This window comes from Carcharhinus amblyrhynchos, chromosome 2 (assembly GCF_965287045.1).
Source record: "Carcharhinus amblyrhynchos chromosome 2, sCarAmb.v2.hapA, whole genome shotgun sequence".
In the NCBI taxonomy this organism is placed as follows: Eukaryota; Metazoa; Chordata; class Chondrichthyes; order Carcharhiniformes; family Carcharhinidae; genus Carcharhinus; species Carcharhinus amblyrhynchos.
The window spans coordinates 35,372,075-35,395,433 of NC_137325.1; the positions used below are offsets into that span (position 1 = coordinate 35,372,075).

The 23,359-nt window shown below is 40.0% G+C and overlaps 1 protein-coding gene and 1 non-coding gene across 4 annotated transcripts in view; one reads left to right on the forward strand and one right to left on the reverse strand.

The window, feature by feature from the left end:
- Nucleotides 1-23,359, forward strand: part of jarid2b (jumonji and AT-rich interaction domain containing 2b) — a 457,810-nt gene that overhangs the window by 353,479 nt on the left and 80,972 nt on the right. For all 3 annotated transcript variants that reach the window (XM_080204352.1, XM_080204361.1, XM_080204370.1), the window contains exons 6-7: nucleotides 9,515-9,747; nucleotides 16,835-17,855. In XM_080204352.1, the coding sequence (XP_080060478.1) occupies nucleotides 9,515-9,747; nucleotides 16,835-17,855 (1,254 nt within the window). The remainder of the gene's footprint in view (nucleotides 1-9,514; nucleotides 9,748-16,834; nucleotides 17,856-23,359) is intronic.
- LOC145362300 (U2 spliceosomal RNA) lies at nucleotides 22,658-22,856 on the reverse strand. Its single transcript, XR_013889974.1, has one exon. It is a non-coding gene; the product is annotated as a U2 spliceosomal RNA (small nuclear RNA).

Genomic DNA, 23,359 nt, shown 5'->3' on the forward strand with positions numbered 1-23,359 from the left:
CTGGCAATGGATTGAGAATTACCTTGAGGTAGCGAGAACATATTTGTTCCTATGCTTGCATGCAAAGAACCAGTCACAATGGGTCATGATTTAGGAATTAATATAGGCTTTGTTGTGATTCAACCATGTTAATTCAATCATTATAGTCAAATGTCCTTGATCACCCGTCTCTTTCCCTTGGCTTCCAACAAAAAAAACTATCTTACATTTTTCCTGGACAAGAGGGCAGAGACCCTGGGAATATTCTCTTCTAAAGAAAATTATTGAACCATGGGTTTCTTCATGGTCAATCTGTCATGCATTATCCAGCAGCTTATATGAGACACTTCTGTGAATAATAGTTTTTGGCCAGGTGATTGCATTTAATTAGCATGTTTCTTTAATGTACTAAGCTCCAACTTGTTCTGAAGTTAGTCATGATTTTTGACTGGATTTTCTTTAAATAGCTGCTATTTAATCCTCTTCTTCATATCTCCCGCCACTCTCCCGCCCCGAAGCCCTTCTCTTAATGAGAAAGGAAACTGCATAGTATTCTCCGTCTGTGTTCAATTTGTAACTGATCAAGAACAGAAATTCAGTGTTTAATTGAAGTACTTTTTTGCATACAGTTGGTCATTGAATAATGTATTGCTTGGGATCTGGCCAAGTGCTTTTTGCCAGTGACGTATTACTATAGTGTGACTTGGCTGACAACTAAATGTATTGGGAGATTGCATTACTGTGAGTTGCCGCATGCAAAACTCTTCAAAACATTATACCAATGAAGGATCATCCATCAACCTTACAAATGTATAAAGGTGTTGATGTTTAATACTTTTGTGTATTGAAATAATTTCTAAATGTTTTACAGTACTGTTTAAGGGAATAGAATAGTAAAAGGTGAAATATGGACAGATCCAACTATAGTCTGTATTTCCAATTTTGTAAAACAATTTTAGCAGTTGAGAGCTTTTATGGTTGAACCATATCTGGTGGTGAATGGCTGAATTAGTTGCCAACCATATCCTCTCAAGCCTGCACTACTTTCCTTAGACTTAAGGAACTAGAGTTGAGGTTTATACCATAGCAGCAACCAGGGTAAGAGCATGTAATGGCTTCAGTGGGATCTTAAGACATTAAAGATTTGTGAGGATGTGGTTGAATAAATTAGTAGCTGTGGAAATGTTGTGCTAGATGAAAAGTCAAAAGCTAGACAGTTGAGATTTTGAAAGTGCAGTGGTAAATGAAGTGAGAGACATTTTTCCAGGAGTGGTTATAGAAGGTAGTAGGGTTGGAGTATAGAAGGGGAGTCTGGGAGAAGAGTGGAAGGAAGTGACCAGAGATGACCCAATCTGTGAAGAATACGAAGGGAATAGTGAGAGCACCTGAGATGGTTAGGTCAAAGATTATAGCTGTGAATATGGGTTGGGGAGGTTACCTGGAGGGTGTTACAGTAATGAAAAAACAGTGGGGAATTTGAAAGTGATGAGGGTAATAAAGTTCTTGAAACATTATTGAGTTGGAAACAGGATTTAGTGAAATCATGGAAGGCCAATGATGAAATAATTCAGTATTTAAAAAGATGTTGGGAGGAGAGTTGGATTATAATAGTGATAGAATAGCAGGGAGGTGGTGACATTGGAGAGAAGCAAGGAAGTTGTTATAATTGGGTGAAGTGTTGGACGTGAGTGGGGGATTAATCAGAAGGCTGAAAATTGTAGTGCAGGAAATAAGGTACTTTGCAATTGAAGTGTGAAGGAGTATATGGACATAAAGCTTTAGTACTTCATGTGGATTATGTATGAACAGTGCATTCTAAGTGACCTCCAATGCTGTTGCCTGTTAAAATTGATGACACTGGAATGGAAAAATATTCCTGTTTGTTTTGCACCTGCATCAACATCTCATTTGAGTTACAAACTGGTAACAGACATTATATCGACAGTGTGCTTAAACCTTCATCTTAAAACGAACTGTCATCTGCATTACTGACATTTTCATTTTCGATGCTTAGTCCATGAAACCTAGAGCAGATTTAGTAGGAATGAGTGCTTCAATAAAAAGGCATCAAATCTGGTTCTGTTTTTAACCCAGTGAGAGAGAAGTCAAGGTCCACTTAATTGTGTCTTTGTGAAAGTTGATCAACAAATGCCTGAGTGTGCTAACAATGATTGTCTCCAATTAGAAAGGAACTAACTACGTCTCTTTGACGTTAAGTAGCCTTATCATCCAGTTACACCAGAGTGAGTGAAGCAGTGTGGTATGTGTTAGCTTGACTGCCCCGAGTGTACCCACCAGCTTCTGTATGACATCCACTCTCATCTTGATCCTGGCTGCAGTGTTCTGAAGATGTTGCAGTAGGTCAATGTAAAATGAAAAGTCAGCCAGGATATTTTGGCATTGTGTTGTGGGTGAGTGGACAGCCACCAAGTTGGACTTAAGTTGTTCAGGTGAAAGGCTGAAATGACAGTCTTGTCAGTGTTTGGTTGAAGTCTCCATTTTCTGAATTAGGCTTCCAGAGAACATAGATCTTCAATAGCAGAGTACTGTTGCCCAGCCTGACACAGGAACCGTCACACAAAAGTAGTAGTTATCCATCTGCAGGAAGTCATCAGTACATTGAGACCCATGCACCTTGAGTGCCTTTCTATGTTAGCACACATGAAGGGAAAATACCCCTTAGATAACAAAGTACTCCCATTGACATAGGACCTAAAAGAAAAACTGGCACTTGTCTGAAATCCTGCAGTCCATACTGGAAAACAGTACATCTTACAAACTGATGACAGATCCACCTCTCAAAGGCACACCTGGTTGTCTGCAGACATCCCCAACTACATCCAGGTGAAGTTCCAGGTTTCCACACAAAATATGAACAACCCATCTGCTTTGAGGATGGACCATGGAAGATGTCACTTGCTCCACATGTAAAATATGAGGAGCAGCTCAAATTGTGACTGTGGATATCCAAGTCAGACTGTTACCATAATCTGAATCTCTACTCTTAGAGATCCATCCATAGTGGCATTACATCCCATCATACTGCATTAGCTGAAGTTGCTGAATAGATTGTTACCCTCAACATCAAACTGCTTCTCTAGCCATACAAAAACAAAAATCAGATTCTCCACCATCAGCCATCCTTGGGAAAGTCACTGTTGACAAGAAATTGGACTGGAGCAGCCACATAAATGCCATGGCCACAAGGGCAGGTCAGGCTGGTATTCTAAGCAGGTGATTTGCCTCCTGGCTGCCTAAAATCTCACTTCCCACCAATGTAAGGCATAATTCAGAAGTGTGATGAAATGCTCTCCACTTGTTTGGATGTCTGTATCAGCAACAAACAAGTTTCAAAGTCCAGCATAAAAAGAACAAGATGTTGTCACTTCATCTGCTAGCTTAAACACCCATTTCCTCTATCATGGGGACTGGATGTTTAAGTTGGCAGATTAACTACCATGCTGTGACAACATTGTATACAATCTATAAAATATATTTCAGCTCTTCCCACACTTGTTACATTGATTCATCTAGAAGGAAAATTAAATAAAGCAAATAACACCAAGACATCCAAGTTGCATTCTATCCCACTTGGACGTGCATCATTGTCACTGGCTCAAAATCCTAGAACTCCTTATTTCACCTTCACTGCTACTATTTAAGTGAAGGGCACCATTACTTTCTCAAGGCCAACTAGGATGGGAACTAAATGGCGCGCTTGCCAATCAGACCTACATTCTAAGAGCATTTTATTTTAAAAAAAAGTTACAAGCACATTTAGCCATGATCATCTTGATTGATGGAGCAGACTGGAGGAGCTGAGTAGCCTGCTTCTGCTCCTAATTCGTATATTAGTGAAAATGGCTATTTTGTTTTGCCTGATCAGCTTCACATCTATTGGCAAGGGATTTGATTTGGATTTCAGTGATGAAACAGTTCTCATCCAGAAATGGTGTAAAATGCTGGATGTTGCCATTGAGCAGTAAATGTAACAAGTGTTAACAGTGTCCCTGTGGTAGTATATACTCATATTATTTTTCTGTCTGTGATCACGATTTTGTGTTGTCAATTTTGAATTTCAGTTTGATTCTAAAAATGAAGAAAGCTTTGCTTCTTTATTAAAACTAAAGGCTTTGCAAGGAGCAATTAACTGATCATGTAGTGTCTGTGGCATTTGCTGCCTGAATATATTGTACCAAAAGGAGGCTGACTTTCTAATACAAACTCTTTACAGATCAGGCAAACATTGAGAGGCAGCAATTTTTAATAATTGCTTCTGACTCAATGGGTAAATGTCATGACAGCATGGTACCATTCCATCTGGCAGATTTTGGGTTTAGTTGCCAATCTGTGTGCAGTTAGTTGAACTTAACTGGGGATCCAGAACAGACTGTGTAATTGCCAAGAAAATGCATGTGGCTACCTTTTTTGTTTTACCCAAAAATAAAACTGCAATTCAGATACAAAATAGGCAATGAATAAAATTGTAACTTTGCACGTATATTGGAGAACTAACCCTTTGAAGTGCACTGTAGCTTCAGTTTCACCTCTGCTAAGCTCTTCTATTAGCTCTGCTGTGATGCGTAGGAAACATGCAGCAGCTAGGAATTTCTGTGGTGTGAACAAAGAACAAAATCAGCCTGGGAAACAGGCCCTTCGGCCCAATGAGCCCACGCTGCCATCTCAACACCACCTCTCTACCCATGAACCCTATCTAATGTTTTATGGCCATCCAGATTGAGGGAAAACTGATTTAGGGACAATTTATTCCTGCCAATCAGCCTGACAGCACATCTTTGGGGTGTGGGAGGAAACCGGAGCACCTGGAGAAAACCCACGCAAGCACAGGGAAAATGCGCAAACTCCCACAGACGCTGGCCCAAATCCATGTGTCTGCACAGCAATCAGCGATAGTCACTGAGCTGTCATCTTGCCCAGTATCTTGTCCAGTTTAGGCACACACTAATGACATGAAGCACTAGGCCAACCTCGAACAACCAAGAGCAGCCCCAGTACGACCCATCGCGTGTATGCCCCTCGTTGGACACGAGGTGGACTGACTTAAAACCTGTGAATGAAAAGAGAAAAACATTATTATCATACTATACCCATTTACATTTCTAGGGACACCCCAATGCTAATGACCCTTAATTAAAGGTTCTGCTATATCCACCCATCTCCAACTCAGTCATGTGCCTGTCTAAGTTACTCTTAAAGGACTCTAGCGTGTTTGCTTCCACCACTTGGCAGAGCGTTCCATACCCCCACTACCCTCTGTGTGAAAAACCTCCCTCTAATATCTGTGTTGTACCTCTCACCCCTCACCTTAAGTCCATGGCCCCTTGTCCTACGTGACTCTATTATAGGAAATAGCTTACCTCTGTTTATCTATACCCTTCATAATCTTATATACCTCTATTAGATCCCCCCTCAGTCGGCGTCTTTCAAGGGAAAAGAGCCCCAATTTCTTCAATCTTTCCTCATACCCCAGTCCTTCCATACCAGGCAACATCCTGTGTGGGAAGGAAAGTTGGGGGAATTTGTAGGGAGGAGTGCATGAAGTTGGATAAGGAGGCTTCATCGCAGGCTGAACATCTATTTCCACTTATGTGCTTCTCTGTGGGCAGAGGGCAGAACAACACTGAAGGGAGAAATAGAGTTAAAGTGCAAAGAATCTGCTTGATTACCCAATACAAGTTTTGCCAAGTTCCTGAGAGTTACTTCATCTCACACACACTATAGGGACCCATGGCCAACCCTGCTTTTAGTTGGGGAACCTTTGGTGCTGCACCTTCTATTTAAAGGTCAGACTGGATGGTCAGAAGATTAGGAGAAACTTGAGAGTGGGGAATGGTTTACCACAGTTACCAGTCGATGATGTCCATATTTTAAAGAAAAGTTGGAAAGATAGTTGGAACAGGAAAATACGGCCCATGAGGAGAATTTTGAGCAGCGGAAATTGGTTTAAATTGATAAACATAATGGGTTTCCTTCTGTGGTGTTATCACATTTAGTTCCATATCTACTAAGACCAACATTGTCATTAAATAATTAAACTGGAATTTATGCGTGACCCAGCAGGGACAAAAAGGACATAACCCATCCTATAACAAAACCATTTCAGAATCGGGGTCAATCATGCTTCATGCATTTTCTTGCCTGTCCTTAATTTCCCTTTAGCAAAGATGGTTAGTTGCTGCTTGAAGTGTTGTAGTGCATCTGGTGTAGCTACAACCACAATATTGTTAGGAAGGAGGTTCCAGGACTTTAACCCAGTGACAGTGAACAGATGCCAATGCAGCTTCCCTATTCAGGATAGTGTATTACCTGGTAAGGGAACTAGGTGGTATTCCAATGCACCTGCTGCCCTTGTCCTTTCAGGTGGTCAAGGTTCCAAGTTTGGAAGATGCTGTGGTGAGTTGCTGCAGTTTATCATGTCACTGGTGAACACTGCTGCCACTGTGCAATGGCAGTGAAAGGAGTGAATATTTTAAGTGGTAAATGGGGTGCTTGTCAAGCGGGTTGCTTTGTCCTGGATGGTGACAAGCTTCTTGAGTGTTGTTGTAGCTGCGCTCATTCAGGCAAGTGGTGAATATTCTATTACACTCCTGACTTGTGCTTTGTAGATTGTGGGCAGGCTTTGGAGAATCTGCAGTTTCTCATAATTTTCAGCCATGGTATTTATAGAGCTGGTTCAGTTTCTAGTTCTGGTAACTCCGAAGATGATGATGATAGGGGAATTCAGTGATTGTAATATGGTGGTTGTTATGTTGGAGTTGGTTATTGCTTCATCCCTGTGTAGTGTGAATGTTGTTTGCCGTTTAAACTAAAACTTAAATGCCTATGCCTGTATGTTGTCTAGGTTTTGCTGCATGTAGATATTACATCAGTATCTGAGGGAGTTGTGAATGATAATGCAAAATGTACAAACATCCAGCTGTATTGTAGGAGAAGAGAGGGTCATTGATAAAACAGCTGAAGATGGTTTGACACTACCTTGAGAAATTCCTACAGCGATATCCTGAGACTTAGATAAATGGCTTCCAACAGCCACAACAATCTTGGTTTGTGCTAGGTATGACACCCACTAGTGGGGAATTTCTCTTATTTCCCCTTGACTTCAACTTTACTAGGGCTGCTTGATGCCATACTGTCAAAAGCTGCATTGATGTTGAGGGCAATCACTCTTCTTTCACCTCTAGCATTCAGCTCTTTTATCCATGTTTGGACCAAGGCTGTAATGAGGTCAAGTGCCGTGGCCTCAGCAAAACCCAAATTGAGCAGCAGGGATTAGGTTCTTGCAGTGTAAGTACCACCTGATTGCTCTGGCAATAACAATTTCCATTGCTTTACTCTGATTGCAGTAGACAGGTTGGGTGATTATTGGTAAGATTGAATTTGCCCTGCTTTTGTGGATAGTATATACCAGAGCAATTTTCTACATTGTCAGGTAGACGCCAGTGTTGAAGCTGCACTAAAATAATTTGGCTAAAATTAGTTCTGGAACACACATACTTCAGTACCACAGCCAGTGGTTTCTATATCCAGCTGATTCTTGATGCCCTATAGAATGGATCAAATTGAACAAAAATTTGTATCTGTGATTCTGGGGACTTCTGGAAGAGGCCAAGTTGCATCATTGGTCAGAATTCTCTGGCCATTCATGCCCCACTGCTGCTGCCAGAAGAAATGGAGAATTTGGTGCTCAGCTAAATCTCCATTAACTGCAGCAAGACAAGAGAATCACTCTGGCATGAATGGCTGGAGAATCTTGCCCGTTGTCTCTGTGTGAAGGTAATTGAAAATGTTTTAGCCTTGTCTTTTGCATGAGTATGTTGAACTCTGCCATCTTTGGACATGGGTGTTTGTGGAGCCTCCTGCTCCTGTTTTTTTAATTATCCATAATCATATTATGACTGGATGTGGAAGGAGCTTTGATCTGATCTGTTGGTTGTGGTATCATTTAGCTCTGTATATAGCATGTTGCTGTCCCTTGTCTAGCTTGCATGTGTTGTAGTTTCACCAGGTTGGCATCTCATTTTTAATCTATTAGATAGTTCTTCATCAAATTCCATTTGAAAAAAAACCACGTACTGAGCTGCACAACTCTCATCTAACTTCTTATCTCATTAAAGAACTCGATTCAAGTTAATTAAACACCATCTACCTTCAACATTTATCAACCCACAGCTTTCCAAGTGTCAATTATTTTTATGGATTATTATCATTGTGCTGACTGACATTTAAAGAATTTAGCCCTCCTTTTTGAAAAAGTTTGGAAAATTTTGCAATTCCCTCATCATTGGCACCACTCGCAATTCGACAACCTAAGCAGAGTAACATGCAATGTTGGGGTAATGGGAAGGGAGTGGTCACTTAAAGTGCAACTTTACAAAAATGCTTTCATGTCACCACTTGAACTGAGAACAGTGTAATGTTAGTCTAGTGCAAAATCCAGTTCTTAAATTATCCAGTTGGCGCTCTCCTAACATTAAAAGTTGAGCAGCATTTAGATACCAGTGAGCAGAACTCCGGATAAGCAAGCAGAAATGCAACTTGGAACTGTGAATCTAGATGCTGCTTTTAAAAGGGGCATGTTTTTTAATAAAACAGCAAACGCCTTCAGTTTCTCTGTTCACATACACAATTGTATTTATTTTATAGAACCGTATATGTAGTCAAGTCTAATTTTACTCTGAAGCAGCATTAGGATTTGCCCTTCCAGACGTTTGAGAGAAGTAATTAGATGAAGGAGCAGACAGCAAATCATGTTGGGAGAAATAAGAGGGAAGTAAACGTGTTGAAAAATATGGGTTTTGAGATGGTGTTTCAGATGGCATAGATGAGAGCAAATCTAGTAGCTCACAGGATTAGAGAGGTGGAGGAGACTTGTGACAAAAGTTCCAGAGAAAACAACTGAGGTGGCTGAAGACTGTTGCCTGTGGTTGGTACAAAAAAACGGGTTTGCCCCAACACTGCATGCTATGCTGCTTGGTCCGTCGATTTGCGAGTGGCTCCAATGATGAGGGAATTGCAAAATGTTCCAAACTTTTTCAGAAAGAGGGCTAAATCCTTTAAATGTCAGTCAGCACAATAATAATTCATTAAAAAAATGACAATTGGAAAATTCTGGATTAATTACTTTGAAAGGTAGATGGTCTTTAATTAACTTGAATTGAGTTCTTTGAGGATGAGAGTTACATGCTGGAGGAGTTTTGTGTTTTATTTCTGACTTTGGAGCCAACAATGTGTGCAAAGTACTATACAGTTTTAAGAGAGAGGATTCAAATAGCACCCACTAAAACGAAACGGGTTTAAAAAAAGGTGAATTATGCTAAGATGTTCTTTTTTTTCATATTTGTTTTGGCAGATTAATTCACCTTTCTTAACTAGGTATTGGTGAAGCAATACTTGATTCATGCTTCTCAGTCATTTCCTAAAAGGTCATCACTGGTTTATAAATGGTGTATGAAATACTTATAACCTGAGATTCAGATAGGTTTTTCCCTTTTCACATTTGCTTTTTTTCCCCTAGTTTTGAATGGTTCGGGTAAGCTGTTGAGAGAGAGAGAATCTGTCCAGAGACACAAAGGAAAAGAGGCCACACCAGGGAAGGAGAAGAACAGTGACCAAAAGGTTGAGTGCAAGAAAGAGCTGTGTTCAGCAGGCACTGCTGCTAATTCTTCACAAATGGGCAGCTCAACAAAAGGGTCTGCTGCTAACAGCTCAGCTGTAACGAAACCATCTCAGGAGCACCGAGCACCACAGGTACAAAATGACTATCCAGCATATTTAACTGAAATGTTCATTCCTCACCGCAGAAGGGTTGCTTATTTTCAAACAATTCAAATAGCCAGCCATTTCTTTTTATCAAAAAGTGATAACTTATTTGGATAAATGTCAATTTCAAAGTTTTTGATTATAGTATCTTATGTCTTCTGTTTATTTTGGACAGAATTAGCCTGTGATGTCTAGGAATTTTACTCAATTGTTCTGCAGATTGATGGTTATTTAAATATGGATAGTTAAATGAGCATCACTCTTAAACAAGCAACAAATGTTTGAAAAATTAGGTCATCTTAACAGTTTAGCAGGCATTATCACCTTTGCAGAACATGCCTGCTGTAAATGGTGGGGACTACTTAAATATATCCTTTTAAGAAACTTAAGACTAGAATTTGAATGTATCTTTACATTTATAATAATGCATTTGAGATAATGGTCTAATAGAGTTCACAGATGGACCAGTTTCACTGTTGGTGATCATGTGGTGCTTGTTCCTGGCCCTGCAATTTGGCATAGACCTTCTTTAACATGGATTGAAAACAGCTGTTTTTTTCCAGTGTTTAGGAAGAAATTGTGCTCGCAGACTTTTTGGGTATTTTATCTACTGGTCAGACTCAGAGAGGGAACAGCCTATTCTTTAAAGGGATGAGTGAGACAGATTTGATTCCTATTTTCTTGCCCCCGATGGGAAAATTGTTGAACTCTTCTGTGCATCCATCACCTGATGACAACAAAATTGAGACGGGAGAGGTTGCTAGGTCAGTGCTCCTAAATCATGACTGATGGCCAACCTTTACTTTAGACAATCTCTTCATGCTGTGGCTGTGATTTTTTTTTCTATGCTAATAAATACATACAGTATCGCAAATCCGGCTATCTGAAAACCAACTGTCTGAAATCCTGATTTTTTTTTTTAAGTTGTCTTGCATGAATTTTTAATATAAGGGGAGTAAAATAATCTAGTTTGTTAGTTATGTGCTGCAATTGTGTGTTGGCATGTTGACTGGCAATCTGTTTCACCTATCTTTTCTCTCGTTCCAAGTGGTCCAAACAACCCTTGACCTGACCCACCCCAAACCGTTTGACCTGAGAACAGGCAAGATCTGAAATCTGTTTTTGAGACACTACCTGTACTATTTTTTGCTAGATAACAAATATGTTCCTGACAGCATGTTACTTCCTTTGCCCCTGAAGTTTACTTCTCCATGAGGTCCTACATTGGTTATTGCTAATTTAAGGTTTGATTTGATCTCAATTGTACATCCTGGCTGTTTCATCACATAGCCTGGGCTATAGTTTTAAAAAACAGGCAGTTCTGTTTCAGTGTTGCATTCTTTACTCCTTTTTGGATCTGCAAATACAGTAAAAATTGGGGCACTATGGTTTGGGAAATTGGTATAGTGAGTTCCAGTATCCGTTGGTAACCTGCAATTTTCATTTTAATCCTGAATATTCTTACTTTCTGTAGACATGTTAATTATTTTCCATGAAATAACACCATGTTCCACATTTTCTACGTTCACTGTTCAACTAACCATGAAGATCTGTATGCACTCAATGCTAAATATATTTAGTTTCTACAATGTGTTCTCAGTTTGTGAATAGCTAATTAATTCATTGCTTGATTATGTCTGTGCTTATTTCTTAAACTGAACATACTACTCTAGTATGGATGCTTCAGTCAGTGACTTACTATGTGAGCGGCATATGGCCAGATGTCATTGATCCATAAATACTGTGATCATCTGCCAAATTGTAGTGAGAAGCTCTTCTAGAACTCGTTTTGTAACTGCATTTAATCCATAATCACAGTAAGAGTGTCACTGTTATATGATTAACTTGGTGTCTGCTAAACTAGTGCAGCGCTGATCGAAGCTCATTAAATATGAGCATTCCTTTCGTTTTTGAAAATGTACCTATCCCAACTATTGCCATTGTTGTATGTAGCACAGCGCCTCTAGTTGTGTTATTTGGAGCAACAAATTGCATCATAGTTCCTGTATTGAAATCTTTGTAAAACATAGGGAGACATCTGTTTGTTTCGATATTTTCCACTCTGCTGCCAGCACAAACAAGTTCCGTTGTAATAACAAGCAAAAATTGCTACGAATACACAACAGCCAGCATCTTAATAAGCAACTGATGAGTAAATGTTTTGGAAACACCTTGATTCTATCACTCTTAATTCATGGTTTTGACAACAGTTTTATCCAGCATGCATTCTCAACAATGATATATGTTTTGTAATTAAAGATGAATGATTGGGGCAAAACAGTTTGTTCCAGGTATTGGCTGTTACAGGTTTGGTATCAAACTTACAATCAGTCTGACTGTATTTAGAACAAATGTTTGCAGTTGACACTACTAACATGGCATAATTGACTGATGCTGTGTTTTGTATAACTGAGGTCAGATATATTTTGATGAGGGAGGAATGATGCAAACTTTTGTAAAAACATTTTTGTCAGGCAGTTGGAGATTGACTTGCTTCCCTCCATTCTTCAAAATTCTTTTCATTCTTAGAATTTCAAATGAATTGAAGAAACAATGAGACACAGTAGAAAATTGAATGCAGAATATTTTGATTTGATATCCCATTCTCTGCGGGATCTTTTTATAATGTGTTAATGAACGATGTGCTTTGTTTTGAAATCTGGAATTGAAATGTATTGCTGCTGTGTGATAGTACAAGAACTTAGGTTACTGATAGCATTTTGAAGAACTAGTTTTGTAACCTTGAACATTGCTGACAGGCAAGTAGATAAATCAGGTTTTCAAAGGCTATTTATTACTGAAAATTGGAGTAGGCTAGATTTAATACATTGAGATTTTTCTAACATATAAATTAAAATATTTCAAGGAAAATTTGCAGAATTACAATGGTGGGGGAAGATTGAATCCTTTACCAAATGTAGTTTTATAAATGCGGTGAAGTTTTTTTGGAAATGATAGGCCTGCCAGATGTGCATTCAATACTCAGGACTCTGAACTATTATAGAATGGTCTAGCTTTCAAACAGAAAATAATCTGAAGGTGAACTGTGGATGAGAAGCCATGTTTGGAGTGCTGTACTTTTGCCTGAGCTGGATTGCATTCTGTTTAAGTTTGTTTACTCTGCAGATTTACCTTTGGCAGCACGCATACCCTTGGAAGCAGCTATTTCTAGGTAACTGCACTTAGGCAAACTTCAGGGCCCTACCTTCAATCCAGCATGCACTGGTAGAATGTGGTTGTAAGGTTCATCAGCTTCAGTAGTCTCCATTCACTTTATGGACAACATTAAATCCGACTGAATTTGGTACAAGTTTGGGAGTGCTATTCAGACAGGTTGCACTGAATTGGAGTAGAGGTTGTGTTCTTCTGCAATCTGTGAGTGCACTTATAATATTGCTGTTCTCTATATATTTCCCCCTTACTGTCTCACCTTCCTCTAATTTTCAAGAGGTCATGGTTAGATTTGTACGGGCACAGCTGACTTTCAAGCATTACATTCATAAATAACCACTGAATCTGTGAATTTTATTACTGAATTTGCTCAACAGTATAATTGGAATGGATTGTTCAGCATGTGCAGGAATGCAAATAGTTTTGTAATATATATCAGCTATATCAGTTCAGTCATATTGAATATGATTATAGCAAATAACTTTTTGTGTAGTATTTTTGTGACCTCGACACATCCCTACGTGTTTACAACCAATGAAGTATTTTTGGAATTTAGTCACTATTGTGATGTAGAAAACATGGCAGCCAGTTTGTGCATAGCAAATTCTCACGACAAGATGATCTGTTGACTGATGTTGAAGAATAAATATTGGCCATGGCACAGGGGAGAGCTTTCTGATTCTTCAAATAGTGCTATGAGATCATTTACTCGCAACTGAGTGGGCTGATGGGATCTGTGTATAATATCTCATCTGAAATTTGCCACATCTGACAGTGCAGTTTCCACTTAGTAATGCATGTAGGATAAACACTCATCAGACTGTGTGGTTAAAAATCAGCCTTCCCAATTATCGTGGCTTCAATAAACTTGTAAAGAAAAATATAAGAGTCTCTGTTCAATACATTATTGTCAACAAATCCTACATGCCTTAGTAACCTGCTGGATGAATAGGCCACCCACTATTATCTGAAAATAGTCTCTTGTGAAAGTGCTTGAAAGGGCTGCCATCGTGCTTTTGGCTGTGCTGTTGTCATGCAGCAAACAAAGGTACAAAGCAAGGTCTATTTTATAGAAACATCTGTAGCAATATGGTAGTGGTCATTTAGCGTAGTGAATTGTCCCAATAAAGGTTGCCAATTGTGCAGAGGCTGTTAGCAAGCCTATTGAAGAATGTAGTAGCTTGTTTCTTCACCATCCTTTCTTCTTTGCAGAACGGTACTATAGTTAACTGCAACCTGTTTTGAGTGGAACTGTGATTTATATTGATTTGGTTAGCAGGCAGCAAGCTGTGTCTACCCTGACAAAAAGACCAAAACACAATCTAATCTCATGATTGTTTTAAGTTTCCTTGCTGACACCGTTTTTATACTGCGGATGCCATGTTGCTACTACATGATTTACTCTGCACAGCCATTGACACCAGAGTAGGATGTTGAAAAACTTCATAACAGCAATGGTGGTTTAATCTGAACAAAATTCCAAGTTCCTGTTTCCCTCCACTCCTCTTAAAAGAGGTGGCTGTGATCCCTCTTCCAAAACTCATGCTATTACTGCACCTATATGGTGCAGAGTCATGCAAATTTACAAGGAAATTGGATTTGATTGTCTATGGTAGGGCCTCGGCATTAAGAAATGGAGAAGTGTAATCAGCTGTCTTCAGTGTCCATCAGCCAGAAAGAGGAAAAAGCTATTCTGAATCCTTGTTCCACATTGCAAATTCACTAATTATGTTCCCTAGGAAAGCCAGAGATGTAAAATCGATATTTGAATGAACTTCATCTTATGATTAGGAAGAAAGGTTTTCTTAACCCTTGTGAACATAGGTATTAGTTTCTTGGTCTTTGCAGGAGCCCAAAATAAAACTACTAAAATCACTTTCAAGCACATTTTTCCAGACCTACAGTTTTCACGTTGGTTCATTACTTTGCTGACGAGTGAATCCTCTGACTGTGGAGGCTCAATAGCACCCTCTGGTGGCTGGAACTTTACAAGCTGTTAGGTTATGTAGGCATTTGCTAAGCAGAATATGGCAGTCTTGATTGATCTTCACTACTCACACTAGCTCGTGACAGGTCTCTGAACAATGCAACAACACCTGCAGCAAGTGAACCATAGGTCAGGTTATGTTCTTAGCAGTACTGTTGTCGGTTTGTGAGTTTTTCCCTATAATTCTGAATCTTTGGACCTTCAGGGAGAGTTTATTATTTTAGGAAAGGGGTGTGGTAAATCTACACTGTTCTGAAAGTACTTAACAATGGATGATGTTGACAGTTTCAGCCTTCTTGCAATTGCCTGGAGATTGTCCTATAAGGAATTTGAAGCTCCACATTGTGTTTCCAGTATCCAGTTAGTTTTCTAAGTCCTGTTTGAAGCTTCTCTCTCGTGTGTGAACTACTATGATCTGTGTAGCACTGGTAGTCAAAACCATGGTTGCTGCTTCCAGTTCTGCTGCTCCAACCCATGCTATTACTGAACTGGTTGTGGGACTTACTTGAGTTGTCCCCTATTGTTAATCATTGAAGACCATTGAGGGCTGGTGAATTTTTGATTTAAGCTACCCATGTAGCTACCTAATATGTATATGACATGCTAGTGAATATGCAGTTAAAATGGTTTGGTACTTTCCTCTTTACCACCTCTCCTTCCTCAATCCACCCTCGTGACTATAAGCTTCAATACAGATGCAGACTTCCTTTTAGATGGCTAATGCCATGTTTTTTTTGGCCACTGCTAACTGTTCTTTGAATTCTTGTCTGCTTATTGGAATGTGTTTTCATAGTTACTCTCTGGTAACACCTTAAAAGATTATTATTAACTTGTGTTTGGGTACTACTGAGCAAAGCCTGTCCATGATCTCCACTAGAGTCACTAGGCTGTATTCAGGAATGAGAACTCAGACTATACCCAACCCCTGCTCACCCGCTCCCTCTTTCCCTAGTCCAGTCCAGTGGTATTGAGGTTAGTTGTGGAATCTGTAGTACCATTGCTTTTAAAGAGAAAGGTAACTCTGGATTGAGCTGTAGTCAAAGCTGTTGGGTAACACCTGGTCTGAATGGCACATTTACTTGTTGGATCTGTGGACCTGACTTTTGCTGCCAATATCATGTTCTAGGGACCAGAAATCAAAGGCAAAAGTTATATTTATCATCTTTTGGAATGCAACAAATAAAGGATGTCAAAATTACATGGTCATGGAAAGCAAAAGCTAGCGTGTGTGAATACACATAGCCAATTGTGTTCATTTCCAAAATATTTTTTAAAGAATGAGGTTGGGAAGATGCTGGGAATTAGTCAGAAACCATTTGGCTTGGGATGAGAGTGTGCAATTGTTAGTCGTGGGAAGATGAACTTGCACTTAAAAAATCGTTTCATGGTGAGTATGGTCAATGTTATTTAAATGATCTCCATTAACAAAAAGAAAATGTCTCTATTTTTATCTCTTTTAGTAACTACCTTATCCACTTGGCTCAATTGGTAGTACCCTTGCATCAGAAGTTGTGGGTTTAAATGCCTCTCTAGAACATGTGCACAAAATGTAGGCTTATGTTGCTGTGTGGCACTGAAAAACTGCGGTAACATCTAATGCACTGTTCTTCAGATGAAGGTCAACCTGCTGTCAAACATGAAAGATCCAGTGGCAATGGGCAAAAACGATCAGGAGTTCTTGCATCTTGACCAACATTCTTTCTTCAGCCACCAAAATCAGATTTGCACTTTGTGGGCTTTACTGTGCAAACTGACTGTGGTGTTTTTCTACGTAATGGTGACTGCACTTGTAATATCCCAAGGAAATGATCAGACACTATGTAACTGTATATTTCTGATGTAGGTAGTGAGTTGCTGTGAGACAAGTTTTTGCATTGTTGAGGGATGCCTATATTAATCACTCTTGTTCTGTTGCAGGTTTCAAAGGGGGTGAATGGTGTTGCCCAGACTCCATCGTTAGGCGTGGCTGCACCTAGTGCCAAAAAGAATAGGGAGGTCAGACCTTCACCGTCCAAAACTGTGAAGTACACTGCAACGGTGACAAAAGGAAATGTTACATACACCAAAGCCAAGAAAGAACCGGTCAAGGAAACCAAACTGAACCATGTCAATTCCAGTGTAGCTGTTAACAATACAATCTCAGGGAAAACTGAAAGCAGCAATGCAAAATCAAGAAAACAGGTGCTATCCAATGGAACGTCCCATTCAAATGGTGCTGCCCTTAACTGTGTCAAACTAAATGGAAAGATGAATGGGAAAGCATCCACTAAAGTTGAAGTCAGAGATGTTAAGGAAGGACTGCGGACCTCCAAAAGAAGGCATGAGGAGGCCAACCATATAGTGAAACCACAGTCACCTTCAAAGAGAGTGAAAGCTAACTTGTGTACAGCAGGAGCAAAAGATAATAAAACAAATACAAAAGAAAAAACTCTACCTAATGGACGAATAAAGTGTGAAACACCAGTGAAAAATAGTGAAAGACAGAGGCTTAGGAAGGCATCCTTAGGTAAGAACACCCCAAGCAAACAAGCACAGAGCAAATTGGAAAGTGCCTCCAGCGAAAATAGTTCTACCTCAGCTACAGAGTCCTCGCACAAGCCACAAGACTCTTCAGTAAAACAGGAGAAAGGCAACAAGGTTGGCATGGCACTGATTGGAGAAATTCCCATTCTCAGGCCTACCCAGAAAGAGTTTCATGACCCATTAGTTTATGTGGAATCTGTCAGAACTCAGATGGAGAAGTATGGCATGTGCCGGGTGATCCCTCCTTCTGACTGGAGGCCCGAGTGCAAACTGAATGATGAAATGCGGTTTGTGACTCAGATTCAACATGTGCATAAACTGGGTAGACGCTGGGGACCCAATGTACAACGACTAGCTTGTATCAAGAAACACCTTAGATCTCAGGGCATTACTATAGATGAGCCCCCACTCATAGGTAAGCACACTATTTTATATGTATAAATGTATTTCATGTATATACGTTATACATTACCTTGGATTTTTTGTTTGTAGCAATGGCAAAACTATCAGCATTGGCTGTCATTGTATTATGAAACTTGTGTTTAATTGCACGTGTGTGGACACTGCAAAATCCAGAAATCGTTCCCTACTGTGTCACAGGATGTACTGATAAAAACCCCACAGACAGCAATCTTGGGAAATCACTGAACTACTGAGAACTTCCCCATATGTTTTAATATCATCGTTGAAACCACTAGAAAGAAAAATGGACAGTTCAATGTTTTTTATAAACAGTGTACAAAATCATAACTATAACTAAACATTCTCTTTTGGCCCTTGGAAAATGCATTTTATATTTGCATAATGTCACTTTTTTAAAAGTTGTCTTTGATATTCCGGCTTCTAATGCGTATGATCCAAAATTTATTTCACACTCTATAATTTATGAAATATGTAGGTTTATCGATGTATTTTACTTTCTGGTTTGCTGTTCATGAGAAATCTTCAATGTGGTTTGCTACTTCTGATTGGTGACATCACCGCTGTTCGATGTCTGCAAATGTTCTTGACTTGGTGCCAGATTCAAATTAGTGTCAGGAACGGGAAGTTTGCACCACCGATTGTTAGATCCTTGTGGGCTGCTTCCCTCAATCAGTTATACTCAGTGCTGTAGTTTCACCGCTGACTGCAAAATGTGGACCGTAGGATGTTCAGTATATTATGTTTCACTTTGTGTTGTTCCTTGATCCCATTATATTTAGTTAAAGTTAAATTGCTTCTAAACTAATGTGAACTTATGTAGAAGAATACACATCAACAACAAACTTGCACAGTTGTAGGTATCAAAAGAATCCTAACTTATTTGGAAACAACACTAAATTATTTGATTTTGTGCCTCAGAATCGAGCACAAAACCCATGTCTTTAAGCAGAAAATCTGAAGTGGAACTTCCATTAAGATAGCTATTGAATGAGTAGAATGAAATCATGAGACAATTATTTCTGGCTGCCTGTAATGCTTTTGGATTATGTTACCCTGAATTGAGTTCTAGCAACATTGCTATAAGGTTCAATTCATTTTTTCCACTTAGAAGTATGAGAACCAAGCTCATTGCCACAGGAATTTATAGCGATAATTAGTAAACAATAGTCAGGGTGCTTGTATACTCGCAATATTTTGGGCTTTTTGAATGGAGCATTTTTTTGGCAATACCTGAGAAGCCAAATGTTGTCCCATTCCATTCACACTGGATATTTAGCTGTGGCAGGTAAGAACATAAGAAATAGGAGCAGGAGTAGGCCATCTAGCCCCTCGAGCCTGCCCCGCCATTCAATAAGATCATGGCTGATCTGTTGTGTCTCAGTTCCACATTCCCGCCCTCTCCCCATAACCCTTAATCCCCTTGCCTATCAAAAACCTATCAACCCGCGTCTTAAATATATTTAGTGAGGTAGCCTCCACCACTTCAACGGGCAGAGAATTCCAGAGATTCACCACCCTTTGAGTGAAGAAGTTCCTCCCAGGCTCCCAGGTATTGGGAGCCATGTACATGTAAATCAAAGGGTACCAAACTTGTTTGCGAGGCCCAACAGTCAATCACAGTGGCTCATGACAGTCCGAATATGGGTTAGTGCGCAGCATCTATCTCACTTGCTTCTTGCTAGGACACGGCTTGCCAGTTCCGAGAGAGAGTGCATGTAGGAGTCTGGACAAACTGGCTTTGAATAGCTTAGCTAGGTGCATGGCATTTTACAGCATAGAAATAGGCCAACCAGTCCAACTGTTTGGTGCTGGTATTTATGCTCCACACGAACCTTCTCCCACCAACCTTCATTTCACCCTATAAACGTATCCTTCTATTACTTTCTCCCTCATTTACTTATCTAGCTCCCCTGTTAAATGCATCTATGAATTTCACCTCGTCGACCTCACATAGAGCAAATTTCACATTCTCACCACTGTCAGCATGCATATCTTTTGACATTTTTCCTAAAGTATGATGCTCAAAATGTGAGAGGGTGCCAGAAGCAGAAACAAGTGTACCTAAAATTTAATGAAGCAATAAGTCAGGACTACATAGCATGAAAAAGAATACCATGTTATAGATGGAGCTAAATGTTACTAAAACTAAAGGATCAGATCAAAACTTTATAATCTGTACATCCAATTTTAGAGTCCTAGAGGTTTACAGCATAGAAACAGGCCTTTCAGACTAACCTGTCCATGCCGCCCAGTTTTTACCACTAAGCCAGTCTCAATTGCCTGCATTTGACCTATTTCTCTCTATACCAATCATAGAATCTACAGCACGGAGACAGGCCCTTTGCCCCAAACTGATCTCTGCCAACCAAAATGCCTACCTATGCTAACTCCTTTTGCCTGCATTTGGCCCATATCCCTCTAAACCTTTCTTATCCATGCATCTGTCCAAATGCCTTTTAAATGTTGTCAATGTTCCTGCCCCAACCTCTTCTCTGACAGCTCATTCCATATTTGTATCGCCCTCTGTGTTTTTTAAAAAAAAATTGCTCTTAAATCTATGTCCTCTAGTTCTGAATTCCCCAAGCCTGGGAAAAAGACTGAGTGTTTTCACCCTATTCATGCCTCTCATGATCTTATACACCTCTATAAGTTAACCCTCAGACTCCTACGTTTCAAAGAAAAAAGTCCTAGTCTGTCCAATCTGTTCATATATAACTTAGTCCCTTGATCCCTGGCAACATCCTTGTAAATCTCTTCTCCACGCTCTTCAGTTGAATAACATCTAGAACAAGGCAACCAAAACTGAACACTATTCCAGTGCGGCCTCACCAACGTCCTGTACAACTGCAACATAATTTCCCAATTTCTATACTCGGTGTCCTGTTTGATGAAGGCCAGCATGTCAAAAGCCTTCTTCATTGCCCCATCTACCTCTGACTCCACCTTTAGAGAACCGTGCACCTGAACTCCAAGGATCCTCTGCTCCACGATACTCCTAAGGTCCAACCATTACCATGCAAGTCCTACCTTGATTTGACTTTCCAAAATGCAACATCTCTCACTTATCTGTATAAAACTCCATTTGCCGTTTCTTGGCCCACTTCTTCAGCTGTCAAGATCCTGCTGCAATTTTTGATAACCTTACTCACTGTCTACAATACCACCTATTTTAGTGTCATCTGCAAAATTACTGATAATGCCTTGTACATTCTCATCCAAATCGTTAATATAGATAACAAACAACAAAGGGCCCAGCACTGACCTCTGAGGCACACCTCTAATCACAGGCCTCTATTTAGACAAGCATCCTTCCTCCATTACCCTCTGCTTCCTACCAACAAGCCAATTGTACATCCAATTTGCCAGCTCTCCCTGGATTCCATGTGATCTAATCTTCCAGAGCAGCTTACTGAAGGCCTAACTGAAGTCCATATGGACTATGTCTACTGCCTTGTCCTCATCAATTTTCCTGGTCACTTCATCAAAGAACTCTCACAAATTTGTAAGACATGATCTCCCATGCACAAAGTCATGCTGACTACTCCCAATCAAACCCTGTCTTTCCAAATGCCAGTATATCTTATCCCTCAGAATCCACTCTAGTAATTTACCCAACATAGATGTTAGGCTTACTGGTCTATAGTTCCCAGGTTTTTCTTTGCAGTCCTCCTTAAATAAAAGCACAACATTTGTTATCTTCCAGTCTTCTGATACCTCTCTCATGGCTAACGATGCAACTGTCTCAATCAGGGCTCCGCAATTTCTTCTCTAGCTTCACATGGTGTTCTTGGATATACCTGGTCAGGGCTAAGAGATTTATTCACCTTCATATATTTTAATATGTCCATCATCACTACTGTAATACGAACTGTCCCCAGTATATAACCACTAACTTTCCCAGGTTCCCAAGTCGTCTTGTCTTTCTCCACAGTAAACATGGAGGAGAAATATTCATTGAGAACTCCACCATCTCCTGCTGGTTCCACACGTGTCCACTTTGGTCCTTGATGGGTCCTATTCTCTGTTTAGTTATTCTCTTTCCTTTAATATACTTAAAGAATCTCTTTCAATTCACCTTAATCCTTTCAGCCAAAGCTACCTCTTGCCCCTTTCTTTGCCCTCATTTTCTTCTTGAGTATATTTCTGTATCCTTGTATACCTCCAAGGAATCCCTTGATTCCAGCTGCTTCAACCTGAGCCATGCCTCTTTTTCCTGGTCAAAACCTCAACATATTTTGTCATCCGGGCTCTCTACTCTTGCCAGCCTTGCCCTTCACCCTGGCAGGAATATATAGACCCTGAAGTTCAGCTATTTCACTTTTAAAGACTTACCACTTGCCAGAGGTTCCTTTGCCCTCCAACAAGCTACTCCAATCAGTCCTTGCAAACTCCTGTCTACTTCTGTCAAAATTTGCCTTGATCCAATTTGGAACCTGCACCTGTGGACCAGTTTTGTCCCTTTCCATAACTCTTTCAAAATTAATAGAACTACGATCACTAGTCCCAAAGTGGTCTGGCACCATCACCTCAGTCACTTTTCCAATAGTGCCACTAACTTTCCCAGGTTCCCAAGTCTTCATGCCTTTCTCTCTCTCTCACTTCCTTTCCTCCTTACTCTTGCTTGTGGTCTTCACAGTGACTTTTTTTTTGTTAGAGGAGGAGGGAGGCGAACACTGAAGTAGTTTTTGTTTTTAATTCCAATTCAATCCAATCAAGTCCAATTCAGAGTCTCAACAAGTTGAGACATTCCCAATCCAAGCTGACAAGTCAGGGCTCTCACCTCGTGTCTTGGGTTTGATCTACATGATCCAAGCTGATTGGAGTAGGCATAGCTTCTCTTCCAAAGCTTGATCTCATTTGCATCTTAGCCAAAAGGCCAAGATGCTGCTTTTAAAAATTGCTTCAAATGAAGCTGAAATGTAACCTAATGACTTCAACTGAGTGCAGCATGTCAATACTACACTTGATCTTAGCCAAAAGACTGAGAAGTAATAAAACACATGATTGAATTTAACTGTTCCTTGACAACAGCTTCTCCACAAACTGCTTGCCTTCACTTGAATGTGGAGGGTATTTTGCTGAGGTCCACTTTCTGAAAATACTAACTGCCTGATGCAAATCTTCCTCGCAATAGCCAATTAGCATCATCACTCCGTTGCCCTCTGCTGGATGCTTGCCTTCACGTGAAAACCCATCTTACCCATTTAACTGTCAAAATGCTTTTGAAAAGACAAAATTGTATCTGCCTCCACTGCTGCCTCTAGCAGCTCGTTCCAGACACTCATTACCCTCTGAGTGAAAAAATTGTCTCTCTGGACCCTCTTGTATGTCTCCCCTCTCACCTTAAACCTATGCCCTCTAGTTTTAGATTCCTCTATCTTGGGGAAAAGATGTTGACTATTACCTGATCTATGCCCCTCGTTATTTTATATATCTCTAAGATCACCTCTAAGCCTCCTATGCTTAAGGGGAAAAAAAAGTCCCAGTCTATCCACC